The 27,500-nt window shown below is 38.1% G+C and overlaps 1 protein-coding gene across 10 annotated transcripts in view; it reads right to left on the bottom strand.

The window, feature by feature from the left end:
- afap1 (actin filament associated protein 1) overlaps positions 1-27,500 on the bottom strand; it is a 76,673-nt gene that overhangs the window by 34,631 nt on the left and 14,542 nt on the right. For 4 of the 10 annotated variants that reach the window (XM_046853428.1, XM_046853429.1, XM_046853432.1 and 1 more), the window contains exons 1-2: positions 13,701-14,074; positions 2,289-2,417 (exon numbers count right to left, since the gene is read on the bottom strand). In XM_046853428.1, coding sequence (XP_046709384.1) covers positions 2,289-2,417; positions 13,701-13,734 — 163 coding nt within the window. In that variant the 5' untranslated portion in view covers positions 13,735-14,074. Of the gene's footprint in view, positions 1-2,288; positions 2,418-13,488; positions 13,623-13,700; positions 14,076-26,203; positions 26,225-27,500 lie in introns of those variants that run through there. The other 6 variants (XM_046853438.1, XM_046853439.1, XM_046853435.1 and 3 more) reach the window with 5 other exon arrangements.

Genomic DNA, 27,500 nt, shown 5'->3' with positions numbered 1-27,500 from the left:
TGGGACAGTTTTCCTAAAATACGATCTCAAACAACATAAAGAATGTAAAGAAATATTCAGAGAAAGAACATTCAGAGAACTTAATAGACATCAAATGCTGTATGGGCAGAATCTGATTATCGAATTAGATGTGTCTGTGATTTAGAATTACAGTGCGATTTGTGTGCATGCACATAATACGGCCAAAAGTATTCAGACACATGACCTTTCCACACATATATGGAGCTCAAACTGTTACCACAACGTTGGAGGCACACAAATGTATTTGATGTCTTTGGATGAGGTAGCATGAACTTATTGAAAATGTTCCAACATGACAATGCACAAAGTTAGCTCTATAAAGATCTGCTTTACATGGGTTGATTTGAAAGATCTCCTGCTATAGAACTACTATAAAACCTACTGAAAAATGAATGTGAACACTGACTGCACCCCCAGTCCTCCTCACTTCACCTTCATCAGTACCTGACTCTACTAACACCCATGTGGCTGACGGAATCTCACACAAATCTCCACAAAATCTAGTGAACATCTATCCAGAGAGCTCATCATATGAGCAAATGGAGATTCAGTGTGGAATAGGATGTTCTAAAAGAAGCACACAGCAGTATTATGGCCAAGTGTCCCCATATTGTGAATATACATTGTTTGTGATGTTTGTAAAGATGTTTGTGGATGATATTGTGATTTGTGGTGAGAGTAGGGAGCAGGTTGAGAAGAGCCTGGAGAGGTGGAGAACATGCTGGAGAGAAGGGGAATGAAAGTCAGTAGAAGTAAGACAGAGTACATGTGCGTAAATGAGAGGGAGGGCAGTGGAGGGGTGCGATTACAGGGAGAAGAGGTGGAGAAGGTGGAGGAGTTCAGGTACCTGGAGTCAACAGTGCATAGTAATGAAGAGTGTGTTAGAGAAGTGAAGAAAAGAGTGCAGGCAGGGTGGAGTGGGTGGAGAAGAGTGATAGCAGGAGTGATTTGTGATAGAAGAGTATCTGTGAGAGTGAAAGGGAAAGTTTATAGGACTGTGGTGAGACCTGAGATGTTGTAGGTTTAGAAACAGTGGCATTGAGTAAAAGACAGGAGGTGGAGCTGGAGGTAGCAGAGCTGAAGATGTTGAGGTTTTCGTAGGGAGTGACGACGAGGGACAGGATTAGAAATGAGTTTATTAGAGGGACAGCACATGTAGGACGTTTTGGACATGGGGTATATCAGTAGGAGAATGCTGAGGATGGAACCACCAGGAAGGAGGAAAAAAGGAAGACCAAGGAGGAGGTTCATGGATGTGGTGAGGGAAGACATGCAGGTCGTTGGTTTGAAAGAGGCAGATTCATCAGAACAGGCCACCGTCTTCTATCGCTCCGTGGTCCGGTTCTGATGCTCACATGCCCATTATTAGTGCTTTTGGTGGTGGACAGGGGTCAGCATGGACACCCTGACTGCTCTGTGGCTACGCAGCCCCATACACAACAAACTGCGATGCACTGTATATTCTGACACATTTCTACCAGAACCAGCATGACCTTCTTCAGCAGTTTAAGCTACAGGAGCTTGTCTGTTGGATCGGACCACACGGACCAACCTTCGCTCCTCACGTGCATCAATAAGCCTCGTCCCCACGACCCTGTCGCCGGTTCCTTCCTTGGAGCACTTTTGATAGACCACTGCAGACCAGGAACATCCCACAAGAGCTGCAGTTTTGGAGATGCTCTGACCCAGTCGTCTAGACGTCAAAATTTGTCAAACTCACTCAAATCCTTACGCTCGCCCATTTTTCCTGCTTCTAACATCAACTTTGAGAACAAAATGTTCACTTGCTGCCTAATACATAAATCCACACACTAACAGGTGCCATGATGAAGAGATGATTAGTGTTCTTCACTTCACTGCTCAGAATGTTATAATGGCAGAATATTATGCCTGATCTTATACACCAGGTGTTGGGATGGAAAAAGGCAGAATTAGAAGACAGAGTGATACAGAGGGATGTTGGGACAGACATAGGGAAGTGTTCCATTTCTTTACTGCACCTGCCTAAGTGTACCACGGAGTAACATTTAGAGGTGGACATTTTTAACAGGGTTCACTCAATCCCAGGACTGACTTTTGTGTTAATTTAATTAGAATTAATTCATTAATAATAATACATAACAAACAAGTAAATTCCTCTAAGGACGAGTTGTAACCTCCTGGCAGAGGCAGACATATTTTTCTTCGATACGGCTCAAGAACAAGTCTGCATTTTCCTCGTCTCAGATTCGAGATATCTCTAGCATTAAGGTTAATGGAGACCACACCTTTACCAGATAGGACTCTGTTGAGGATGTTGGAGATCTGCAGCTTCTTCTCTCTCACTGCTGCGCTCAAATACTCTCGGTCCAACAGCTCCAAGAAGATCCGCAGCTCCGCCACCAGCTCCTCCATTGCTGCAGGAAACACACAAGCACACAGTATAGATGTGATCAGACATGATCAGTAGGGTAGAAACCACACACACACACACACACACACTGAGATGTTTTCCACGAGCAGTTCAAGCAGTTGCTAGAAATACGTCGCTCTATAAAAACTGTACTGAAGCCAGAGCAAAAAAAAACACATAACTGAGGCTTTACATAATACATACTGTAAACGTGTGTGTTTATTTCATTATTATGTAACCCAGGAAACAGCGTTAGATGATTAGCGTGTGCCACGGAATGGAGAGTAATGCTGCAAACTGAGGGCCGAGCCGAGACGCCACTCAGCCTTCATACAGCTCATTAACGTCAGGACGTATTAACGCAGACGCAATATGATGTCATCAAGGGGATTTCCTTTCAGCTCAAAATCAAGAAAACCTGACTGAGTGGGGATATGAGGCATTCTCCATAAAGATGTTCTCCAGATGTTCTCCATATAAGTCTGTATGACTTGTGATGTCACAACCTGGGAGAAAATGTGGAGGTCGACCGATTAATCGGCACCGATGGTTGATCGATGGATCTATCGGCTATCAGACAAAATCCATACCGATAGTCGATCTGCTGGTCTGCTGTCATTACAACAGCATAGCATAGCATCAGAGCGTGTAGGGAACACAGTTAGGGGATTTCAATATACACAATATACACAATATACACAATATACACAAGTTACACAATATACACAATATCAGCTCTTCGACAAATTCTACAGATTTGTTACCCGACTGAGATCACCTGTTCTGTGTTTATTTAATGTTAAAAACTGTTAAAAGATGTTAAAATATGAAAGTAAAAATCATGATTTAAAGTTTATAAATTATTATAAAAAATTTAATTATTATAATTTGAGATGTAATAATTTTTTTATTATTTATAATTATGTATTACTTAAATAATTGCTTATAATCAAAATGTTATAAATTATTATACATTTGAATAATATTTTCAAATTCTAATTTTATTTTATTTATTTTATTTGAAAATTTGAAATTAAATTTGAAAAATATTATTTTTAGATTAAAGAATATTTTTAGATTAATATTTTAATATTCATTTAGATTCATATTTATTATTATTATTATTGTTGTTATTATTTTAATACAATATTAATATAATATTAATAATAATTTTTTGCCAACTCTTTGCAAAGACATCATGATTATCAGGCATTGAATGAATTTGAAATATTTGAGGAGAAGACGACTGCAGAAGGTTGGAGAAACCACACTTATGTTCCTGGGAAGGTTCAAATGAAGGACATGTACACTACACAGAAACACAAACAGGAGTGATAACTCCAGAACTCCTGAACTGTAGCTTGTGACATGCAACGTTCCACTGTAATGAGAGACCCAGCTGAAATCAGTACAGGGTTTACGCAGCACTTTCATCTCTGAATCTGTGAAAGGAAATACGGAGCTTGGAGCCGAGTGAGAGAAACTAATGGCACACGTAAACGAGGACCACCTTCAAACTGCGCTCGGGGCTGAGAACAAACAGAGGAAGCAAACACCACCCAGGCATGAACTTTCAACCTCCACACACACACACACACAAACACACACACACACACACACACACACAAACACACCCACACACACACTTATGTGTAGCTTTATTAACTTGACTGAATGACATAGAGACATTTCACTTCCGAAAGCAAGAAGAAAGAGAAGGAGTAGGAAAAAGAAAAACAATAAAGGAGAAGGAGGAAGAAGAGGAGCAGAAGAAAAATAAGAAGGAGAAAAAGGGGAAGGAGAGAAGGTAGAATGAGGAGAAGAAAAATGGCGAAGAAGGATAGAAAGTAGATGGAGAAGTAGGAGGAGGAGAAGAAATAGAAAAAAAGGAAAGAAGAAGAAAAAGAAGAGGAATAAATGTGAAGGAATAGGAGGGGAAAAGAGAATAAGAAAATGGAAAAATTAGGATAAACAGAAGAAGCAGGAGAAGAGCAAAAATAAAAGAAGAAAAAGGAGGATGAAGAAGTAGAAGAAGGAGGAAATGTAGAAGTAAAAGGAGGAGGAGATGTAAAAGTAGAAGAAGGAGGAGAGATGTAGAAGTAGAAAAAGGAGGAGGAGATGTAGAAGAAGGAGAAGGACGAGGAGATGTAAAAGTAGAAGAAGGAGGAGAAGGAGATGTAGAAGTAGAAGAAGGAGATGTAGAAGTAGAAGAAGGAGGAGATGTAAAAGTAGAAGAAGGAGGAGGAGATGTAGAAGTAAAAGGAGGAGGAGGAGTGTAGAAGTAGAAGAAGGAGAAGGAGATGCGGCTTAAAACATCTGCTCCTGTTATTTCTTTATTTTTTTTTTAACATTTACCAAAAGCTAAATAAAGCATTCCCTCTGACACTGGAGACTCCTTCTGTAATTTATATCTGAGCTGTTGCTATAGAAACGATAAAGTTCATTATTATTAACTTAAACCTGTGATTTCGTGACTGTTTGGGTTCCTGTTAGAAAAAGAAATGTGAATTTAGGGTATGGGTATGAAGCTGTTAACGCCTGGTGCTGTTTGTTGTTCTGTTTCTCATTCAAATGTTTTCTTCTCCACTCCGTCTCCAAATTCATCTTGTGCCTCGGGCCATTTATCAAAAACTCACTGTATTTACTATAGAATTTCCACCACACACAAAAATGCTTCGTAGAGCCCATTAGGGTCTAGAGGTCGACCGATTCATCGTTTTGTCGATAGTTAATTGCTGAAACTAGAGATGGAATTAAAACTAACTACATTTACTCGCGTTACTGTAATTCAGTTGGGGGTTTTTTGTACTTCTACTTTTTAAAGTAGTTATTAAAATCTGTAATTCACAACTGAACTCCTTCCAGCCAATCACAATCCAGCATTCACGCCTGAACACCTTCCAGCCAATCACAATCCAGCATTCACACCTGAACACCTTCCAGCCAATCACAATCCAGCATTCACACCTGAACTCCTTCCAGCTAATCACAGTCCAGCATTCACACCTGAACTCCTTCCAGCCAATCACAATCCACTATTCACACCTGAACACCTTCCAGCCAATCACAATCCAGCATTCACACCTGAACTCCTTCCAGCTAATCACAGTCCAGCATTCACACCTGAACACCTTCCAGCCAATCACAATCCAGCATTCACACTGAACCTGGGATAATAATAAATATAGAATATACACTAAAATGTCACCTGGAGCTCAGGTTCATCCCGAGGCCACCAGTTTGTCCAAACTGACATCAGATAAGACGTCAGACATCTCGCTCAGGATTTTAATTCGTTCCTATAATAAACTATATTTTCTATTCGCACAACGACTGAACTCGGCTGCGGGTTTGAGCTGAAATTGAGAGTTCAGGATGCTGAAAATAGGACGGCGTTGTCTGCACCGTGAGCCAGGAACGATTCTTTTCACTTCTTCAAGAATCAGCGATGTGGTTTCGGAGAGCCGGAGAACTTCGGAGTCTGGTCACCACAGACAGAGCGGGACATACCAGTGCACTGACACCATGCAGCCAGTCACCTCATCTCTAAATCCACCAAATCCTCACACACACACACACACACACACACACACACACACACACACACACACACACACACAGAGTTCTTCATGAGCAAGTTCCTGAAAGTTCTGGGCTTGGATACAGCACCACATTTATCCATGAGCTGTCCCTTATAACTGCTAAAGTAGTTACACAGCATTTCAGTGGTGTGTCTGTGTGTGTGTGTGTGTGTGTGTGTGAGAGTGTGTTAAGGGGGTGGGGAATGGGGGGTTCTAATCTCACTAAACATTTCACTGTGAAATAAAAACAATAGCCAAATTTAGCTTCATCACCAAAACTAGTCATAAGGGATCATAAGTAATGGAGCCGAACGATACAATGATCTGCTACGGAAATTGCGATACGAGATCACAATACGAGTTTCTTGCGAATATTATCAAGTAATGATCAATGATTTTAAGGCCAAACTGTTACTCATATAGCAGGTTAAAGAATATTACTAGAAATATTTATGCACAGATATAGCTAGTCGGAACAGAACAGGTTAGAACAAGCTAACAGAAGCTAACCTGACAGGATTTCTGACAGGATTTGTCGAATTCTTCTTAGTTAACCCTAGCTGACTAGCGCAACCAGATTTTAAAAAAAGTTCACTAAACACTAGTTAGCATGAATTTTCAAGTGATGTTTACACAACTAGCTAACTAGCTAGGTTTGTAAAAAACTTTTTGAAATATATCCTTATTAATAATAATAATAATAATAATAATAATGTCATTCATAAATTATATTTACTGTTAGAACTAGCTGGCTAACAAGAGCTAGGAAGACATTTCAATAAAATGAATGGTCTTCTGTCCCACTAGCCGAGCAGCTAACAAGTTTCTGACAGGATTTTAAAGAGATACACACTGGAAAATCTATCTCGAAGGAAAAACCTGACAGAAATGTTTATTTTAGAATCATAAAAATAGAATAGTTTTGACTGTTAATACCAAAAGTATTAGGACACATGACTTTTCCACAAAAATTTCCGTTCCAGCTTGATATTTGTGTGCAAAGCCAGCTCCATGACGTTTGGAGTGAAAGATCTCCTGCTATGTAGCTCTGACTCTATTGAACACTTTGGGATGAATGTGAACGCTGACTGCACCCCAGACCTTCTCACCTTCTACACACTCCTACGACTTTAATAACCACCTTGCGAATGAATGAATCTCCACAAATCTCCACAAGATCTAGTGGAACATCTTCCCAAAAGACTAGAGCACAAACTTCTGCCTATTTAGTCTAAGACGAGCTAATCTGTCCGTTTTTCTTAGAGGTTTGTATATTACATTTTCATTGATAATGGTGGCTAAGATATTTTTTCATACTGTTGCTTGGTAATGTGCTGATGATGCAGAACGTTTGGAAGTAAATGCTCCTCCGGGTGCAGAACTTATATTCGCTGAAGCAGACGTGGTTGAAGACTTTTGGTAATGTGTAAAAGACACATCTGAGCGAGTGTGTGACAGCTAAATGACACGGTAATGCTAAAGTGCGGAGTTCGGCTATAAATATCCTGCAGATGCTCCGTTCCAGCGTTAATGATGGATTACAGTAAACCTCCAGATGTACAGAGACACCGAACACACCACTGATCATCAATGAGAGGAAAAATACATGTGTGTGTGTGTGTGTGTGTGTGTGTGTGTGTGTGTGTGTGTGTGTGTGTGTTTTAGAGAATTATGTGTAAACCACAGTTGAGGTAAGAGGGAAAGAGGATGAGGGGGCCGTGGCTGGAGAAACCCTCCATCTCGAGTGGTGGGGAGACTTTATGGTGCCTTGAAAAATGGTTCTGTTTTTCTTAACCACAGCTTAGGTGCTGCATAATGACGAAACATTCCGCATGATGATGGAAAGTGCCGTATAATGCTGCATTATGCTGTATATTATCATCATAAAGTATAATGATGTTTGCCACTGCCTACGGATGTATTGTGAATTATAAGATTGTATAGTGCTGTATAATTCTGCACAGGGCTTTGTACTCATGTATAGTGATGTATTGTGCTGTGTAAACGTGTGTAGTGCTGAATAATGCTATATACTGTTGTACACTGCTGTATCATTCTGTATAGACCTGTGTGGTTCTGTATGATGATGTACAGTGCGTATAATTTAGTTATAGAATTGTACAGTACTGTATAATGTTTTACATTGATCCAGGGTGTTATATAGTTACAGTGCATTATAGTTGTGTATTATGATGTATAGTGCTGTATAGTTGTTTATAATGATGTATAGTTGTGTATAATGATGTATAGCTGTGTGTAATTAATCATTACACACAGCTATACATCATTATACACAACTATACATCATTACTAATGATGTATAGTTGTGTATAATGGTGTATAGTTGTGTGTAATGATGTATAGTTGTGTATAATGGTGTATAGTTGTGTAGTTGTGTATAATGATGTATAGTTGTGTATAATGGTGTATAGTTGTGTATAATTATGTATAGTTGTGTAGTTGTGTACAATGATGTATAGTTGTGTATAATGATGTATAGTTGTGTGTAATGATGTATAGTTGTGTGTAATGGTGTATAGTTGTGTATAATTGTGTGTAATGATGTATAGTTGTGTATAATGGTGTATAGTTGTGTAGTTGTGTATAATTATGTATAGTTGTGTATAATGGTGTATAGTTGTGTATAATGGTGTATAGTTGTAGTTGTGTATAATTATGTATAGTTGTGTATATATAATGATGTATAGTTATGTAGTTGTGTATAATGATGTATAGTTGTGTGTAATGGTGTATAGTTGTGTATAATGGTGTATAATTGTGTGTAATGATGTATAGTTGTCTATAATGGTGTATAGTTGTGTATAATGATGTATAGTTGCATATAATGGTGTATAGATGTGTAATGATGTATAGTTGTGTAGTTGTGTGTAATGATGTATAGTTGTGTGTAATGATGTATATAGTTGTGTGTAATAATGTATAGTTGTGTGTAATGATGTATAGTTGTGTATAATGATGTATAGTTGTGTATAATGATGTATAGTTGTGTAATGATGTATATAGTTGTGTGTAATGATGTATAGTTGTGTATAATGATGTATAGTTGTGTGTAATGATGTATAGTTGTGTGTAATGATGTATAGTTGTGTATAATGATGTATAGTTGTGTAGTTGTGTGTAATGATGTGTAATGATGTATAGTTGTGTGTAATGATGTATATAGTTGTGTGTAATAATGTATAGTTGTGTGTAATGATGTATAGTTGTGTATAATGATGTATAGTTGTGTGTAATGATGTATAGTTGTGTATAATGATGTATAGTTGTGTGTAATGATGTATAGTTGTGTGTAATGATGTATAGTTGTGTGTAATGGTGTATAGTTGTGTATAATTGTGTGTAATGATGTATAGTTGTGTATAATGGTGTATAGTTGTGTATAGTTGTGTATAATTATGTATAGTTGTGTATAATGATGTATAGTTGTGTATAATGTGTATAGTTGTGTAGTTGTGTATAATTATGTATAGTTGTATAATGATGTATAGTTGTGTATAATGATGTATAGATGTGTGTAATTAATCATTACACACAGCTATACATCATTACTAATGATGTATAGTTGCATATAATGGTGTATAGTTGTGTGTAATGATGTATAGTTGTGTATAATGGTGTATAGTTGTGTAGTTGTGTATAATGATGTATAGTTGTGTATAATGATGTATAGTTGTGTAATTATGTATAGTTGTGTATAATAATGTATAGTTGTGTAATAATGTATAGTTGTGTATAATGATGTATAGTTGTGTATAATGGTGTATAGTTGTATAGTTGTGTATAATGATGTATAGTTGTGTATAATGATGTATAGTTGTGTATAATGATGTATAGTTGTGTAGTTATGTATAATGATGTATAGTTATGTGTAATGATGTATAGTTGTGTGTAATGATGTATAGTTGTGTGTAATAATGTATAGTTGTGTGTAATGATGTATAGTTGTGTATAATGATGTATAGTTGTGTATAATGATGTATAGTTGTGTGTAATGATGTATAGTTGTGTGTAATGATGTATAGTTGTGTATAATGATGTATAGTTGTGTGTAATGATGTATAGTTGTGTAATGATGTATAGTTGTGTATAATGATGTAGTTGTGTGTAATGATGTATAGTTGTGTGTAATGATGTATAGTTGTGTATAATGATGTATAGTTGTGTGTAATGATGTATAGTTGTAATGATGTATATAGTTGTGTATAATGTGTATAGTTGTGTGTAATGATGTATAGTTGTGTGTGTAATGATGTATAGTTGTGTATAATGATGTATAGTTGTGTGTAATGATGTATAGTTGTGTATAATGATGTATAGTTGTGTAGTTGTGTGTAATGATGTATAGTTGTGTGTAATGATGTAGTTGTGTATAATGATGTATAGTTGTGTGTAATGATGTATAGTTGTGTGTAATGATGTATAGTTGTGTGTAATGATGTATAGTTGTGTATAATGATGTATAGTTGTAATGATGTATAGTTATGTATAATGATGTATATAGTTGTGTATAATGTATAGTTGTGTATATATAATGATGTATAGTTGTGTATAATAATGTATAGTTGTGTGTAATGATGTATAGTTGTGTGTAATGATGTATAGTTGTGTATATGATGTATAGTTGTGTGTAATGATGTATAGTTGTGTGTAATGATGTATAGTTGTGTGTAATGATGTATAGTTGTGTGTAAAGATGTATAGTTGTGTATAATGATGTATAGTTGTGTTAATGATGTATAGTTGTGTATAATGATGTATAGTTGTGTGTAATGAAGTATAGTTGTGTGTAAAGATGTATAGTTGTGTATAATGATGTATAGTTGTGTGTAATGATGTATAGTTGTGTGTAATGATGTGTAATGATGTATAGTTGTGTGTAATGATGTATAGTTGTGTATAATGATGTATAGTTGTGTGTAATGAAGTATAGTTGTGTGTAAAGATGTATAGTTGTGTATAATGATGTATAGTTGTGTATAATGATGTATAGTTGTGTATAATGATGTATAGTTGTGTGTAATGAAGTATAGTTGTGTGTAAAGATGTATAGTTGTGTATAATGATGTATAGTTGTGTATAATGATGTATAGTTGTGTGTAATGATGTGTAATGATGTATAGTTGTGTGTAATGATGTATAGTTGTGTGTAATGATGTATAGTTGTGCGTAATGATGTATAGTTGTGTGTAATGATGTATAGTTGTGTGTAATGATGTATAGTTGTGTGTAATGATGTAATGATGTATAGTTGTGTGTAATGATGTATAGTTGTGTATAATGATGTATAGTTGTGTGTAATGATGTATAGTTGTGTGTAATGATGTATAGTTGTGTGTAATGATGTATAGTTGTGTGTAATGATGTATAGTTGTGTATAATGATGTATAGTTGTGTATAATGATGTATAGTTGTGTGTAATGATGTATAGTTGTGTATAATGATGTATAGTTGTGTGTAATGATTTATAGTTGTGTATAATGATGTATAGTTGTGTGTAATGATGTATAGTTGTGTGTAATGATGTATAGTTGTGTGTAATGATGTATAGTTGTGTATAATGATGTATAGTTGTGTGTAATGATGTATAGTTGTGTGTAATGATGTATAGTTGTGTGTAATGATGTATAGTTGTGTGTAATGATGTATAGTTGTGTATAATGATGTATAGTTGTGTATAATGATGTATAGTTGTGTGTAATGATGTATAGTTGTGTATAATGATGTATAGTTGTGTGTAATGATTTATAGTTGTGTATAATGATGTATAGTTGTGTATAAAACTGTAAAACATTAGTTTTTTTAGTAGAATGTTTAAAGAAAAATAGGAGAAATGACATGGTGCAGAGAGACATTTCCCAGAATCCCCTGTGAGATCCGACACAGTTGGCTGATAAAGGCCTGTCTTATGTTAATAAGAGGGTGATAGAGACAAGCTGTCAGTGTGTCTGCGTGTGTGTGCGTGTGTGTGCGTGTGTGTGTGTGTGTGTGTGTGTGTGTGTGTGTGTGTGTGTACGTGTGTGTGTATATACGTGCATGAGGAATGAAAGATTGCATACCTCAGCCAAACTGCTGACAGAGTAAATGAGAGAGGTGGAAGAGGGATAAATTGTGAGAAATACCCCGCATGTAAAAGCTTTTAAAAGGCCGTGACTGGGGAAAACTGTCAGAAAGGACGCCCCCTTCACATCACACACACACACACACACACACACACACACACACACACACACACACACACACACACACACACTAAGAAAAACAATGTTCGAGCTGTAATAACTTCTAATAAACCCGTTTAAATCAGGTAGAAGCTATCACAAGGTCAAAGCTGTGTAGAACCTTACACACATCTGCATACAACATACAACTGTAGTCTTTGGGTTGCCACAGCAACCATCGCAAAACAACTTAAAGGACCGCAGTTAACTCTTATAATAAGCTCCACTCTTCTGGGAAGATGTTCCACTTGACTTTGTGTACAGACACGTGTGTTAGTAAAGTCAGGTACTGACGTAGGTCAGGAGGTGAGGAGACCTGGGGTGTAAGTCAGTGTTCACATTCATCCCAAAGGTGTTCACCATCTCTATAGCAGGAGATCTTCCAGTTAAACCCATGTAACAGGTTTGGGTCTCCTATTTCAAGTTAAGGGAAAAATTCATGATGCGTCCAAAGACAAGTACAATTGTGTGCCTTCATCTTTGTGGGAACAGGTTGTGGTACGTCTGGGTGGAAAAGTCAGGTCTCCAGGTATCAGCACACTGGATGTATCGAAGGTTTTCTACTGGACAAAAATGTTACGAAAATAAATACTATATAAATATCAATTTGATCTGCATCGGTCACAATAGTTGATCCAGTGATTTCAGGTTTTTTAGCATGTTTTTTCAGAAGTGTGGCTCCATAAGGGTCTGCAGGTGGAACCACATATGTGGCTCGAAAACTTGAACTAGGAGACTCAAACCTGTTCCAGCATGACAATTGTGAGATCTGCTTTACATGGGCTCGGAGTGGAAGATCTCCTGCAGCAAGCTTCTAAACACCTTTGTGATGAATGTGAACACTGAGTGCACCCCAGGCCTCCTCACCTGACCTACATCAGTACCTGACACCCAAGAGGCCACAGCAATGAGGTTAAGGGCCTTGCTCAGGGGCCCAGGAGTAACAGCTTGGTGTGGCTGGAATTTAAACTCACAACCTTCAGATCCAAAGTCCAATGCGTTAACCAATAAGCTACCCAATAATCTTTAACAACATCATCATCAATGTTCTGCTGCTAAACCCAAATCTCTGCAACATCAACATCTTTACTGCATTTATTTTTGCTGAAAATGGACACCTACTGACCTGAAGTGCAGATTTACGAGCCGAATAAAGGAGAAGAAGTGACCATGCTCGAACTTCTAGCACTAGCCTTCACAAAACTGGCTGGATCTTTATATAATAATAAAGGGTATAAAATCTCTGAAACACAACCTTCTCTGTACGTTCCTCTCTGAGTTCCTCTGGCGTAACGTAACACTTCTGCGAGCGTGCAACCAAATTAGAACCACATGCTGCCGAGGTCTGAGCTCCTGCCCTCCATGCTACACTTCTACAACTCGCTCTCTTTTTCCCCTCCTAAATACCCAATTGGAATCCATGAGGGTCACTTCCATGAGGGATTTGCCACCCCAGACTTCACTCACCCCTGGAGTGGAAGAGGAAAGGGTCACTCCGCATGGTGATCGCATCTAAGCCAGAGTCCAGATGCCTACGTTCATCCAGTCCAGCCCTGAGAGAAAGAGAGACGGGCTACAATTCTCCTCTTCACCTTCTTGGAATTTTTTTTTCCTCTCCTCCTTCTTTTTTTCTTTTCTTCCCTCCTTCTCCTTCCAGCACTCCCTCTTTGTTTTCTTCAAGTGACTCAAATGTTTGGCGCGTCCCAAAAGCCGTGAAAGGAACTGTCCTCCCTTCGTTCTTTCCTTTCTTTCTCTCTTTCTCAGCAGAAACTCAGCACACTTTCTTTTCTGCTCTTCTTTTTGTCCCGACGCCGCCTGATGAAAAGCGACACCTCTTTTGCTCCCCTCCTCTTTTTTTCTCCACCCTCAAGCCTTCTCGAGTTCTCCACCCCCTTACATCTCAGTGCTCTTTGTGTGTGTGTGTGTGTGTGTGTGTGTGTGTTGAGGAGGTGGGGGGGTGTATTCAGGACTTGCCTACAGCATCTGTACTGTTCAGTAAAAACTTTATTTTAAAGCAGTGATTATTTGAAAAAAGAAAAAAAAAAGCTCCAAACCCCACACGTGTTCTCCTGGTGCTGAGAGAAGGAGGCGGAAAAAAAATTTGGTTATAATTACAGCGCTGGAGCAAATTCCCTACACACAGAACAAAGCCTCAGACATGACAGATGTGACAAATACCTCCGTGTAAACCGAGACCCTAGAGAGCTCGGAAACACCTAACCTTTCCACCCAGACGTGGTTCTTCACCAACCTCCAGGAAGGTTGCAGTGGAAGATCTACTATAGAGCTCTAAACCTCAATGAACAAGAATCGAATCTTGTGTATCTTTTTATCTATTTTTAACTATAAACTCTGAGGTTTCCAAGGACTGGTGGGTGAGAGAGTGTTTATAGGTGCTATAACGTAACTGAGAACATTGAGGAACTTGTTTTGAGGACAATTTGAGGGCGTGTTGTGGTGTGAGATGAAATAAAAAGGTTCAGGACATGCTGTTATCGTGAAATAATCCATGTTGGGTAACAGTATCTCTATTGTTGATTCATTTCCTAATGCAGTAACTAATCACAGACTTCAGAGTTCTTTAAGATTAATAAAGTGTGTGTGTGTGTGTGTGTGTGTGTGTGTGTGTGTGTGTGTGTGTGTGTGTGTGTGTGTGTGTGTGTGTGTGTGGTGTGTGTGTGTGTGTGTTGGGCCACATGATAGTGAATGATGTTTGGTCAAATGAGCTCATGAGCACCAGCAAGCTGTGGACAGAAGGATAGATGAATACATATTGATAAATAAATGGACAGATGGAAAATGGATGAGTTGATGGATGGATGGATGGATGGATGGATGGATGGATGGATGGATGGATGGATGGATGGATGGATGGATGGACAGATAGATGAGTTGATAGAGGAATGGACAAATTGATGGGCAGATAAAAAGGCGAGAGAATAGCGAGATGGACGAATAGACAGACATTTGGACGAGGATGGATAGACAAATATACAGATGGATGGACAAATGGATGGATGGACGGATGGATATAAACGGACAGAAGGACGGATGGACAGATGGGCAAATGGTTGGACAGAGGATGGATGTGCAAAAAGAGAGATAGATTGACAGACAGACAGATGAGTGGATAGAGGGATGGATGAATGGATGGGCAGATGGATGAAAGGATGGATAGGGAAACATGCAGGTGGAAGGATGGGGGGTGGATAGGTGATTAGAAGGATTGATGGATGGAGGATGAAGAAAAAATCAGCAGATAGATAGAAAAAGGATAAATGTGTAGATAAATGAATGAATGAATGAATGAATGAATGAATGAATGAATGGATGGATGGATGGATGGATGGATGGATGGATGGATGGATGGATGGATGGATGGATGGATAGATGGATGGACAAACGGTTGGACAGATGAACAGAGAGATGAGTAAATGGATGAAAGGAAGGAAGGATGGATGGATGAATGGATAGATAGATGGATGTATGGATGGAGGGATGGATTAATGATTGGACAAACTGGATAGATAAGCGAATGGATGGATGGATGCATGGATGGTCGGATGGATGGCAAATCAATAGATGAATAGACAAAGGATAGATGTGTAGATAGATGGATGGCTGGCTGGATGGATGGATGGATGGATGGATAGATAGATGAAAGTATGAATGGATGGATGGATGGATGGATGGATGGATGGATAGATAGATGAAAGTATGAATGGATGGATGGATGGATGGATAGACAGGAATCCTATATCTACCAGATCTCCACTCCTCCCATATTCAGTGCAAAAGCCAGTGCGTGAGAATGAGAAGTCTGTGGTTTCAGGCTCATGCCCAAGCTCCTCCGTCTCACAGCAGGAGATCTGTCTCCACTCAATCCATCACTCTGCAAAGCAGAGTACAAACATCTATGACCGCTCGGTTATTAAAGTGAAGTGTTTCACCACCGACTCGCTTCACAACCTGTCGTTAAACGTACAGATCTAAAAAAAACCTTTTGACGTTTTGGGATCTGGGTTAGAATAAAGTACGCTAAATGCTTGATCTTGTGATCTCCAAAGTCTAGCAACAGAGAGAAGGTGCTGAAATAGAAGAGTCACATGATCATTGATTGGACTTGTTGCTTTTATCCAGAGTAACTTACATTTATCTTCTCTTCATACAACTAAGCAGTTGAGAGTCAAGGGCCTTGCTCAGGGGCCCAGCAGAGATATCTTGGTGGTCATGAAATTTGAACTCACAATAGAGTCTCGTTCGTGACGTACACAATTGCGCCATTCAAGCGTCCACGGTTCCGCGGTTCCAAGCTCCGCCCCCTCGTTTAGTGCAAAGCTATTGTAAAAACTATGCATGATACATTTTGCGTTTCCCGGTTGCCTAGCAACAACTACGCGACGTCTAGAATCAATAGAATCGTCTATTTTATAAGCAGGACATTATTGTAATTATACAGTTATACAAGTACGCAGGACGAAAAGGGGTTCTGAGGGTCCGGGGTGAGGTTGTGCTTCTTGTCAGCTAAAAAAAAGAAAGAAAGGAAGAAAGAAAGGAAGAAAGGAGAGGGCAAGTCACATTGCAGGGCTTTTAATCCAAATTTTTAAAGCGGAACTGCTGTAACTCTTGCACAAGAACGTTTTTCTGCGCTAAGCGCTCCAAATAAACACTCGTGCAAAGAGAAACAAACCCACATGAGGCGTGGAAGAAACAGGAGGCGTGGAAGTAATGATGGGTGCAGAAAGGAGGAATGGAAACAGTCTTGTGTGGACTCTTCATCTCGCTCGGATATTTCCCCGGTATTCGAGGCACGCCTTTCAAAACACTGAATAACTCACAAATCCCTTTCGAGTGCACGCCATCGCCCACACCACCTGCACGGCATTCTGGGAGAATGTGTATGTGTTTGTGTTAGGGAGGGAGGGAGGGGAGGGAGGGATGAAGGGAGGGATGGGGTAACACTTTAAACAAACTCAACACTAATGACACAAAGCAGGGTGGTGCTCAATTTCCAATGTTTCTCTCTGCTGGAGGATTTTGGCAAAAGTTTGTGGACACCTAACTTTAGGGTTGGTTGGACATGTGCAGAGGAGGGACATGGGGTATATCAGTAGGAGAATGCTGAGGATGGAGCCACCAGGAAGGAGGAAAAGAAGAAGACCAAGGAGGAGGTTTATGAATGTGGTGAGGGAAGACATGCAGGTAGTTGGTCTGAAAGACGCAGATGTAGAGGACAGGGGGGTATGGAGATAGATGATCCACTGTTGCGCCCCCTAATGGGAGAAGCTGAAAGAAGAAGAAGAAGAAGATAGTATGTGGATCTTTTATGAGGAACGCATTCCACATTTATTTCCCTTTCACTCTTATAAGGACCTCCATTCTTCTGAAGAGATGTTCCATTATATTTTTGTGGAGATTTATTCAGAAACAAGGTTGTTAGAAGGAGAAGGTGAGGAGGCCTGGAACTCTATAGCTGGAGATCGTCCGCTTCCAACCCATGTATCTTCATGGTGCTGGAACAGGTTTTGGTCTCCAGGTACAAATAAAAAGAAAAATTTCCTGTTGCATCCAAAGAGGTTTAATTACAAAAAGGTTGTGGTAAGAATCTGATGAGGAACCACATATAGGTGAAATCAGTTGTCCCGATACTTTTGGAAGCACGTTAAAGTTTAGTGCGAATGTGCTACTCGGCCTTCCTGCTTGTTTTTAACGTGGCATCTGATCGACTGTGCGACTCCTCCAGGCACGAAGAGAAGCGTTTAAACATGTTCGCCACGAATCTCGCTGTTAAAACTAGATAATAAGTTGCAGCGTAGTGGCAGATGTTTTCACTGTTACCTCCCAAGTTCAGCAATAAATTAACCAGAATGACACGCTTTAGGTGGAGAAAACTGTCTACAGAAGGGAAAAAAGGTGCACCTGGATACACTCCTGATAACAAGTGATGTTGAGGTGATGGGGATGATTCAATGCTTCGATGGGAGGAGCCTGATTCCAAACGAGGATCGTTCCATTTTGTTTATATGGGGGTGCTCAATGTCTAATTTCACATAGAACTACTGGTTTTCTCCCAATAAGTTAATATACAGCATATTACAGTAATGTAAATAAATAAAAGTTCGTTACCAGTTACTTTTGTCACAAGACTGAAAAAAAATAGACTGAAAGTAAAAGGAAACATAAGATTTCAGATCATGTAGCACGTAGCAAAGATCGGAATCGGACATAGGTTTTCATATAAAGACACTGGCTGGTTTTTGATATAAAATATATATAAAATATAATTTTTATATTTCAAAGAATTAAAGCAATTTTTAAAGAAAACATTTAGATAAAAAATGTTTTTTTAGATAAAATGTCCCAGTTGGGTGATAACTGAGGTAAAATTTTGGCATCATGAAAAAAAGTGCTCTTATGTAAGTAATAGTCTCTTATTTCCCCACGTCTCTGTGCTCAGTTCTTCTGTCCGTCTGATTTCCGTGGTGTAAATTGTTTTGAATTCTTAGAAAACCAGAGATTGCTGTAGTGTGGTTAAGGGCGTGTCCATACGGAGGAGGAGGTTAGGAAACAGTGATGGGAAGATCGGATCATTTCAGTGACTCGGTTCTTTGAATGTTTTTTTCAGTCGTTTGTTTCATTTGGTTTATGGGACTGCATAACGTCTATGAGAGTCACGTGATAAGAAACGGATGTCTCCGACTAGCAAAGAAAAGAGGTAAACTACGTGATTCTGTTTTCTGTACACAACCTATGGAGAATTTGTGATGTGCACGTTTAGTAAAAAAACTTTGAGAGGACTCATCACATTAAAGACTCGCTCAAATGAACAAATCGTTCACAAGCGACTCGTCACTGTTAGGAAATATTTAAGAGTTTACACAAAGATTGTGAGAATCTCTAAAGTGGAGAACTTCGAAAGAACTTCAAAAGAATGCATGTAGTGTTATAAAAAATGCTCATATGTCAACAAAAAAGAGCAAAAGTTTTGGCACTTTTATTTCATCTTCTATACATAATGCTTTTGAAACCTTTTCTTAAACTAGGAGGTCCAAACCTGTTCCAGCAGAACAACCAAGTAGAAATTTTAACAACATCTAGTGGAACATCTTCCCAGAAGAGTGGAGGTTATTAAAACAGCGAATGAGGACTACGTGTACGTGTCGAATGGGATTTACAAAAAGAAGCATCTTATGGTCAGGTGTCCACAAACGTTTGCGCATATAGTGTATAGTGCAAATGCAAACAGTGCAAGGCTTCAGACATTCACATGTAAAAGGAATTGCGATTCCATTTGAGTTTTGGCTTGAAGTATTTCATTACTATTTTTTGGGGTGACGGAGGACAGGTGGGGCGTAAAAATCCACCCCCTGTGTGGGGAATGTGGGGAATATCAAAGAAAATCCACTCAGGTAAGGCATTGGACTTTAAATCCAAAGGTCATGAGGTCAAATCCCGGCCATACCAAGCTGCCACTCCTGGGCCCCTGAGCAAAGCCCTCAACCCCAAAGTTGCTCAGTTGTATGAAGGAGATATAAAGGATATAAATAGGTGGTTTCACACTGAAATTACGGAGTAACACAGGAGCTTTGAGGATGGATTTGGAGTGTATTTAATGTAATGTCTGCTATACTGACACGCATTTGATCATCACTGCACACCACAACATTGTTTAACTGTTAAAAAAATGGACATTTAATTCCACCAAGATGAGGATGAGGTTCCTTCTTGAGTCTGGTTCCTCTCAAGGTTTCTTCCTTACCACACTCACTGAATGGGCACAATCTTACAATTATAAGGAACAAATGTATGAATTCTTAATTACCACATTACCTGTGTTTATTTATTGTTAAAAGTGAATTATAAATGAATTGAATTGAATGTGTTGTAAGTCTCTCTAGAAAAAGGCGTAAATTTAAACGAATCAGTTGAGTTTCAAACGATAACTGTGACATTAACGTCACCGATCTGGTTATTACTCTAATTAGAAACAGAGCTCCAGCGAATCAGAAGACGTTCTCTTCAGCCAGCGCTCACTTGGCCTTCAAACACCACGACGTGGAAATAATCCCAGCCTGATTACTTAAGTCATCTCAGGCGAAGGTGGCGATGCTGAAATAGATGGAGAACATGAGAACTGAGGAGCTGGCTCTTATCCAGAACTCTCAAACCCTCAGGAAGGAAGGAAGGAAGAAGAGAAGGAGGGGAAAGAAAGAAAGTGGGGAGAATGAAACACTTTGGGACACGCTTTTCTCCTGTAAACACACCGGCTTCTGTGGGACTGAAGATCGCTTTCTTCTCAAACACACACACACACACACACACACCCACACACACAAAGAGTAAGAATAAAGAAAGGATGATGAAGACCAGCACAGCATTCCTCTTTTCTCTCTCTTTCCCTGTACAACTTCTTCTTCTCATATACACCACATGAGCAGTTTGGAAAATTTATCAATGAAGAGTGTACATTAAAAACATGTGTATGCAGTGTGAGTCACACACACACACACACACACACACACACACACACACACACACACACACACACACACACACACATTGGGTTGAACTGGCAGACAGAATGGAAACTGGAATGAATGGTTTTAAGGACTGCTTCCTCTCACGCTGTTTTACACATGTCTTCAAGCACCTCCTCTTTTTTCCTACCTTTTTCTCTTTCACCAGCAATCCATCCACCTATTTGTCTTTTTCTTCTCTTTCTCTCTCTCTCTCTCTCTCTCTCTCTCTCTCTCTCTCTCTCTCTCTCTCTCTCTCTCTCTCTCTCTCTCTCTCTCTCTCTCTCTCTCCATCTATTATGGCTGTGTATATATATATATATATATATATATATATATATATATATATATATATATATATATATATATATATATATATAATAGGGTGTAACAGTCAACATACTTATACTGAAATGTTTCCGAATGCAATCCTTTTTAAGTGCGGAACATAGTTACAACCGGAGTTTCCCTCAGGAATGTATAAAGTGGTGGACCGCAAGTTTGTTTAATCTGCGCCTCACACATTAAGTGCAATTTTTTATTATTATTAACCTTGAAAACATGCACAACAATGACAGGAGTATAAAAGGGCTATAGCGTTAGCCGGAAGTGGCTAGCGCCCGGCGCTTTGGATCGTTAAGCATTTTGTGTCCCGCTTCAAGAATTTCCCTTTAAAGGAGAAAATCCTGACAATTCTGCATATCGAGGGAGTGCATGAATGCAGAAAGGAAGGAATGAAGACATTTGTTAAAGTATGCATATAAGTTTTGAGCTTGTGTGAGAGAACATAACTCTCTCTTACCAGTAGGTGGCAGAAGTCTGTATTCGTTTTTTATTAACGCAGTTTATTATCATTAACATTTGTGATCATCAGTTTACATTTTTACTACAGTTTTAATCAAAATGTCTACATGGTTAAATAATATATAAAATAATACTTTATCATTTTTTTAATAAATCAGAATACAATTAATTCAATGCACTTTTTATATTAATGATGAAACTGAGTAATAAATTAAATTGGGAAAAATTTAATTGATTAAATCAAATTAAATAAATGAAAAAAAATTTAACCGTTTTCATTTGTTAGACCCCATTTGGATAATACAGATACAGTATGTGTGTGTGTGTGTGTGTGTGTGTGTGTGTGTGTGTGTGTGTGTGTGTGTGTTTCACTAACTTCTAACTAATTTTTACTAATTTCAACGAACATTAAGAAATGTCTTTATTCCGTCCATCCTGCATTCATGCACTCCCTCGAATTGTCAGGATTTCTTCTTTTAAGAGAAATTCTTGAAGCTGGACTTTAAAAACGTAAGACTCAATATCGCTAGTGTTAGCCGCTAGCCACTTCCTGGTGAGCGGCTAACGTTAGCGCTATAGATTCTTTTTCATGCATGTGCAAAACAAATGGTATTTCCGGTATGCAGTGAGTATCCACAGTGACACTGCGCTCACTCTGGTATCTGTTTAATAGCCCTGGCACTGTTGCGTATGTTTTTAAGTTTAATAATAGTAATAAAAAATGAGCTGAAAGTGCAAAGCGGAGACTAAACAAACTTGCGGTCCTCCACTTAACACATTCCTGAGGGAAACTCAGATGTAACTATGTTCAGTGAGTAAGAAGGATTGCATTCGGTACATGCGTGAAAAATTCCCATACGAATACAAACTGCACATTGATACTCTAATATATATTTATATATCTTTTTGGTCTGTGCAGTGTAGAACCTCAATGTTTAATCAGTGCCCATCTGGTCATATGTCATTGGCTACAGCAGACAGACGGACAGCAATAAGGACAGCCCAGCAGGATAGCCCTTTACACACACACACACACATCAGCACAACCACCATCTGGCTAGCCAGCAGCTATGGCCCTATGTTCTGTGTTATGGCTCCAGTCAGCTGGGAACCCCTAAAAAGGGAGGGGGTTGTAGTGGGGGTTGTAGGGGGGTAGTGCAGGAGGAAAGAGTAAATCTGCTCTCATACAACATTCATAAGCTCCGAGTCACAAAACAAAAAGCACTTGCTCTCTCAGTTTTTCCCTGCAACCAGATCTTCAGGAACCTGATGAGAAGTTCATGTGGAACTCATACACAGTTCTTCAGCACCACCACAGGGGCAGTAAAGTCTGAAGTGTGGGAGAGAGTTATTATTTCACTCATCATTCATTCTTGGAGAAATTAATTGAAGTTAAAAAAATATGTTTGCTTTACCATTAAGAAAACCGACCGCACGCGTAATTAATACGTCTTCCTTTATATTTCAAGTTTCGGAATCAGGTTTTTACATATTCAGGAATCAAAATTACCCCCCACGATTTGTCAACTGTCTTTATACTGTTGGATAAAGTTCAGAATGATCTAATTAGATGGTCAGATCTTCCTCTCGACTGGCTTGGGAGGATAACAGTGGTGAAGATGAATGTCATGCCCAGGCGTCTTTATCCACTACAGATAATACTGTTCCTATTGCTGAATAAAAGTATAAAGAAATTGAACGGATGGTTTAGTTAATTTATATGGAATAAGCGGAAGCCTCGACTAAAACTCTCTAGCTTACAGCTTTCCAGTTCTTCTGGGGGTTTGGATTTGCCAAATATGAGAAACTATCAGTTGGCCTGCCAGATTCATGGCTGAATGGCTTAATAAGGACTTTGGGTCTATTTGGCTTGACTTGGAGTCCTCTCAATGGTCTTGCCCTCTAAAGAATCTATTATTTGTCAGAATCTTCAAAGTAGTTAAGTGATTATGTGGTAACAGAATTGTATGGAACACGTGGAAATCCTGGTATATTAGACGTAGGATAGAGGGCAGGGCTGAATGATCTTCATCCTTAACTCCTATTTACAATAACCCAGAGTTTACACCAAGTCTGTCAGACTCGGGTTTTAAAGCTTGGAACACATGGGATATGCAGACTCGGGGATTTGTTACTGGAAGTTCTTTAATGTCTTTTGAAGATTTAGTGATCAAATATAAACTGCCCAGATTAAATTTTTTTTTTTTAGATTTCTTCAAATTAGGGATTATATCTTTAGAAATACTACTCTGGTCCCCAAGTCCTCCATGTCAGTTATGGAGAAGTGTTTGCTGAACCCCCCATCGTGTAAGCAGATAACTTATTTATATAGTGCTCTCTGTACATACGAGGTGGTGAACACCAAGGAGTTTAAAAGACTATGGGAGATGGAGTTACAATTGACCATCGCTGAGGAGGAATGGGAACTGATCTGGAGTCAGGCAAATACGATATCTATTTGCAATAGTGTCAAAGCGGTTCAGCCCAGGATTGTGCAGAGATTGCATATTACACCACTTCTAGAAGCAAGTTTGACTCAAATAATTCACCATTATGTGTTGTAAGGTGGAAATGGAAGACCACACCCACTTATTATGGAATTATCTTGTAATTAGAATTTATTGGTCAGAAGTTGTTGTTTTTATGAGCCGTATGTTTGGACTGGAGCTACAGATGGACCCGTTGTCTTTGGGGGTCTCCCAGTCAGACACATGCGGCACAAATTTATTTAGCGTTTATTTGATATTCTAGCCTTTGCTGCTAGAAATAATATATTAACCTGGGTCAATAAAAACCGCCATGTTTAAAAGGATGCCACAAAATTATTAGAGAAATGATTCCCTCAGAGTTCTCGATCTGTGTTACTCATCAGACTACAAAATTTGGACTCCATACCTCGAGGATATAGATGTTTTTTAAGTATTATTTTATGTATTGGCATGTGCTTTTATTATATTATTATTATTATTATTATTATTATTATTATTATTATTATTATTATTATTGTTGTTGTTTTGTTTATTTAGTTAGTTATTTTTCCTCTTTTCTTTCCCCCCTCTCTTGTTCTTTTTCACTAGCATTGCAAAAGTTGGGCATTGTTTGTTGACTGTTCTTGTTGTGAATATTTTTAAATAATAATTATAATAAAAATAAAAATAAATAGTAAAAAAATTTAAAAAGCTGTTATTGTGTCATTAAACACAACAGTCAATCACGGGGCAGTATGCAAATGAGTATAGGATTCAATTTTATTATAATTATTAATTTATTTTTTAATTCCAAAACCCAATGTACTGAAGTGTTAGAGTCAGAGCTTTATGGATCTTAGAGGAACATCCTCAAAACTTCAACATTCCAAGTGACAGCAACAGGAAATAAAGGAAAAGATCTAAATGTAGAGATAAACAAATATGGAGTATGTTTCTTTTTTAAACACACACACACACACACACACACACACACACACACACACACACACACACACACACACACACACACACACACACCCCCACACACATTTTAATGAAAAAACATTCAGAAGCTTATATTTCTATTTATAGTGTACGTGCGTGTGCGTGCATGTGTGCGTGCGTGCGTGTGTGTGTGTGATTTAAGGAATGCCTCAAGGTAATAAATCAGGTGATCAATAAAGCACAGCTGCTTTGCTCTGATTGGCTGATGATGAAGAAAGGATCGAATCACGCCTCAGGTAGTCGAACTACATTTTGTTAGATCTTTCTTTTTGTTTTGCATTTCCAGATTTTATCTTGCTGTCTGGATTTTTCGTAATTACTAGAGAGAGCCTTCAAATTAGATCTGAATAAAGTCCGAAAAATGCATAAGAAGAGTCGTAATAACAACAAAATGTTGAAAGAACGAGTCATTAAGTTGAAATAATGAAATATAAAATAGGAATAACAAGTCTTAATAATGAGTTTATTATATACCAAGTCTTTAATTCATATTAATGAGTACAATATGAATTAACGAGTCAGTAAGTCAACAAGAACAATGTTGTTATAATAAGATATAGTTTCAAAATAATGAAAATATTAAAAATTTTAAAACCTTTTTACAAAGTTGTAATGACAAGTTACTTACTCGTAATCATGAGAACATTTTATAATGAGATACAATGAAAAAATAAGTTACTGAGGTAATTTCTTACAAAGTCATAATAACGAGTAACAATGTCATGCTAATGATATTTAAAATGATGTAAAACCTGTCAGTTGGGTGTAATATCAAGTTACTCCGTCGTAATGTTGAAATATTGGGTCAAAAAGTTGTAATAATGAGATAAAATTGTAACATAAATCAGTAAGTAATAATGAAATAAAATTTTAAATAATTTACTGTCATTATGACTGAAGTTTTGGTTTTATGAGTCAGTTAGTTGTAATAATGAGATACGATGTTGAAATACTGAGTCAGTAAGTTGTGATGGTTTATGTTGAAATAACAATTTAGTAAGTCGCAATGATGTAACAGTCCTAAAGTTGCAATAATGAGTAAGTCGCAATAATGACTAAGTTGCAAAAAACGAAATAATATTTTTAATAAATAAAATAAAGAATCTATAATTCGTAATAACAAGATAATAGAAAAAAATAGCGAGTTTCTGAGTGAAAATAACATCCGAGCCCTTACCGAGTTTCACTTGTCATGGTTCGAGGTAATATAGAGGTTCAGGATGAAGGAAGGCAAGAGCGAGAGTTAAAAACTGCACACTGAACAATGGTTCGGAAACCTGCCTGTGGGTTTGTAAAGCTCATGAGACTTTGTTTATTTCTCACAGCTGAGGACAATGTGTCTCTAAAGTTCTCAGACACACACAAACATACGTGTGTATTAATTCCACTGTGTTGTATCTGCTTTGTGTAGCTCACGAGTGTAACTTCAAATCTTTACTCAAACCTTGAACTGATGATATCATCATCCAAAAACAACAAACAACACCTCAAATGTTCTGCTTTGTTCAACAAACACCAAAATCCTTATGATGTGGTTCAACTTTGGTACAGAAATACCAGGTGTGTGTGTGTGTGTGTGTGTGTGTGTGTGTGTGTGTGTGTGTGTGTGTGTGTGTGTGTGTGTGAGAGAGAGAGAGAAGTTCTCACTTTGGCACATACGGTCAATCCAATCTGCGCCTGAGAGCACAACGGCTTCTTTGTAGCACCTGAAGTATCTCATGTCTGAGGTGAACTCACTGCGGGAAGATGGCTATGTGATGACTGTGTGTGTGTGTGTGTGTGCGTGTGTGTGTGTGTGTGTGTGTGTGTGTGTGTGTTTGTATAGGGCCTTGACTGTGGGAAACACCCACTTAAAAACAAATGTCCACTCAGCAAAAATTCTTCCAAGATGATGTATTTTTCCTACAGCAGGGCTGAGCGATGTGACTGGGATATTGTATCATCACGATACACAACTGTAAAGTGGTGTAGTATGTGGTAAAGTTTTGTAGTATGTTGTTAAGTTTGTAGTATGCTGTAATGTTTTAAAGTATGCTGTAAAGTGTAGTATGTTGTAAAGTTTTGTAGTATGCTGTAAGGTTTTATAGTATGTTGTTATGTTTGTAGTATTTTGTAAAGTTTTGTAGTATGTTGTAAAGTTTGTAGTATGCTGTGAGGTTTTATAGTATGTTGTTAAGTTTGTAGTATGCTGTAATGTTTTAAAGTATGCTGTAAAGTGTGTAGTATGTTGTAGAATTTTGTAGAATGATGTAGACTTTTATAGTATGTTGTAAAGTTTGTAGTATGCTGTGAGGTTTTATAGTATGTTGTTAAGTTTGTAGTATGCTGTAATGTTTTAAAGTATGCTGTAAAGTGTGTAGTATGTTGTAAAATTTTGTAGAATGATGTAGACTTTTATAGTATGTTTTAAAGTTTGTAGTATGCTGTGAGGTTTTATAGTATGTTGTTAAGTTTGTAGTATGCTGTAATGTTTT

The sequence above is a fragment of the Silurus meridionalis genome, chromosome 7 (genome assembly GCF_014805685.1).
Source record: "Silurus meridionalis isolate SWU-2019-XX chromosome 7, ASM1480568v1, whole genome shotgun sequence".
Lineage (NCBI taxonomy): Eukaryota > Metazoa > Chordata > Actinopteri > Siluriformes > Siluridae > Silurus > Silurus meridionalis.
The sequence above is the reverse complement of the archived record's forward strand: the minus strand, read 5'-3'. Positions and strand labels throughout refer to the sequence as shown.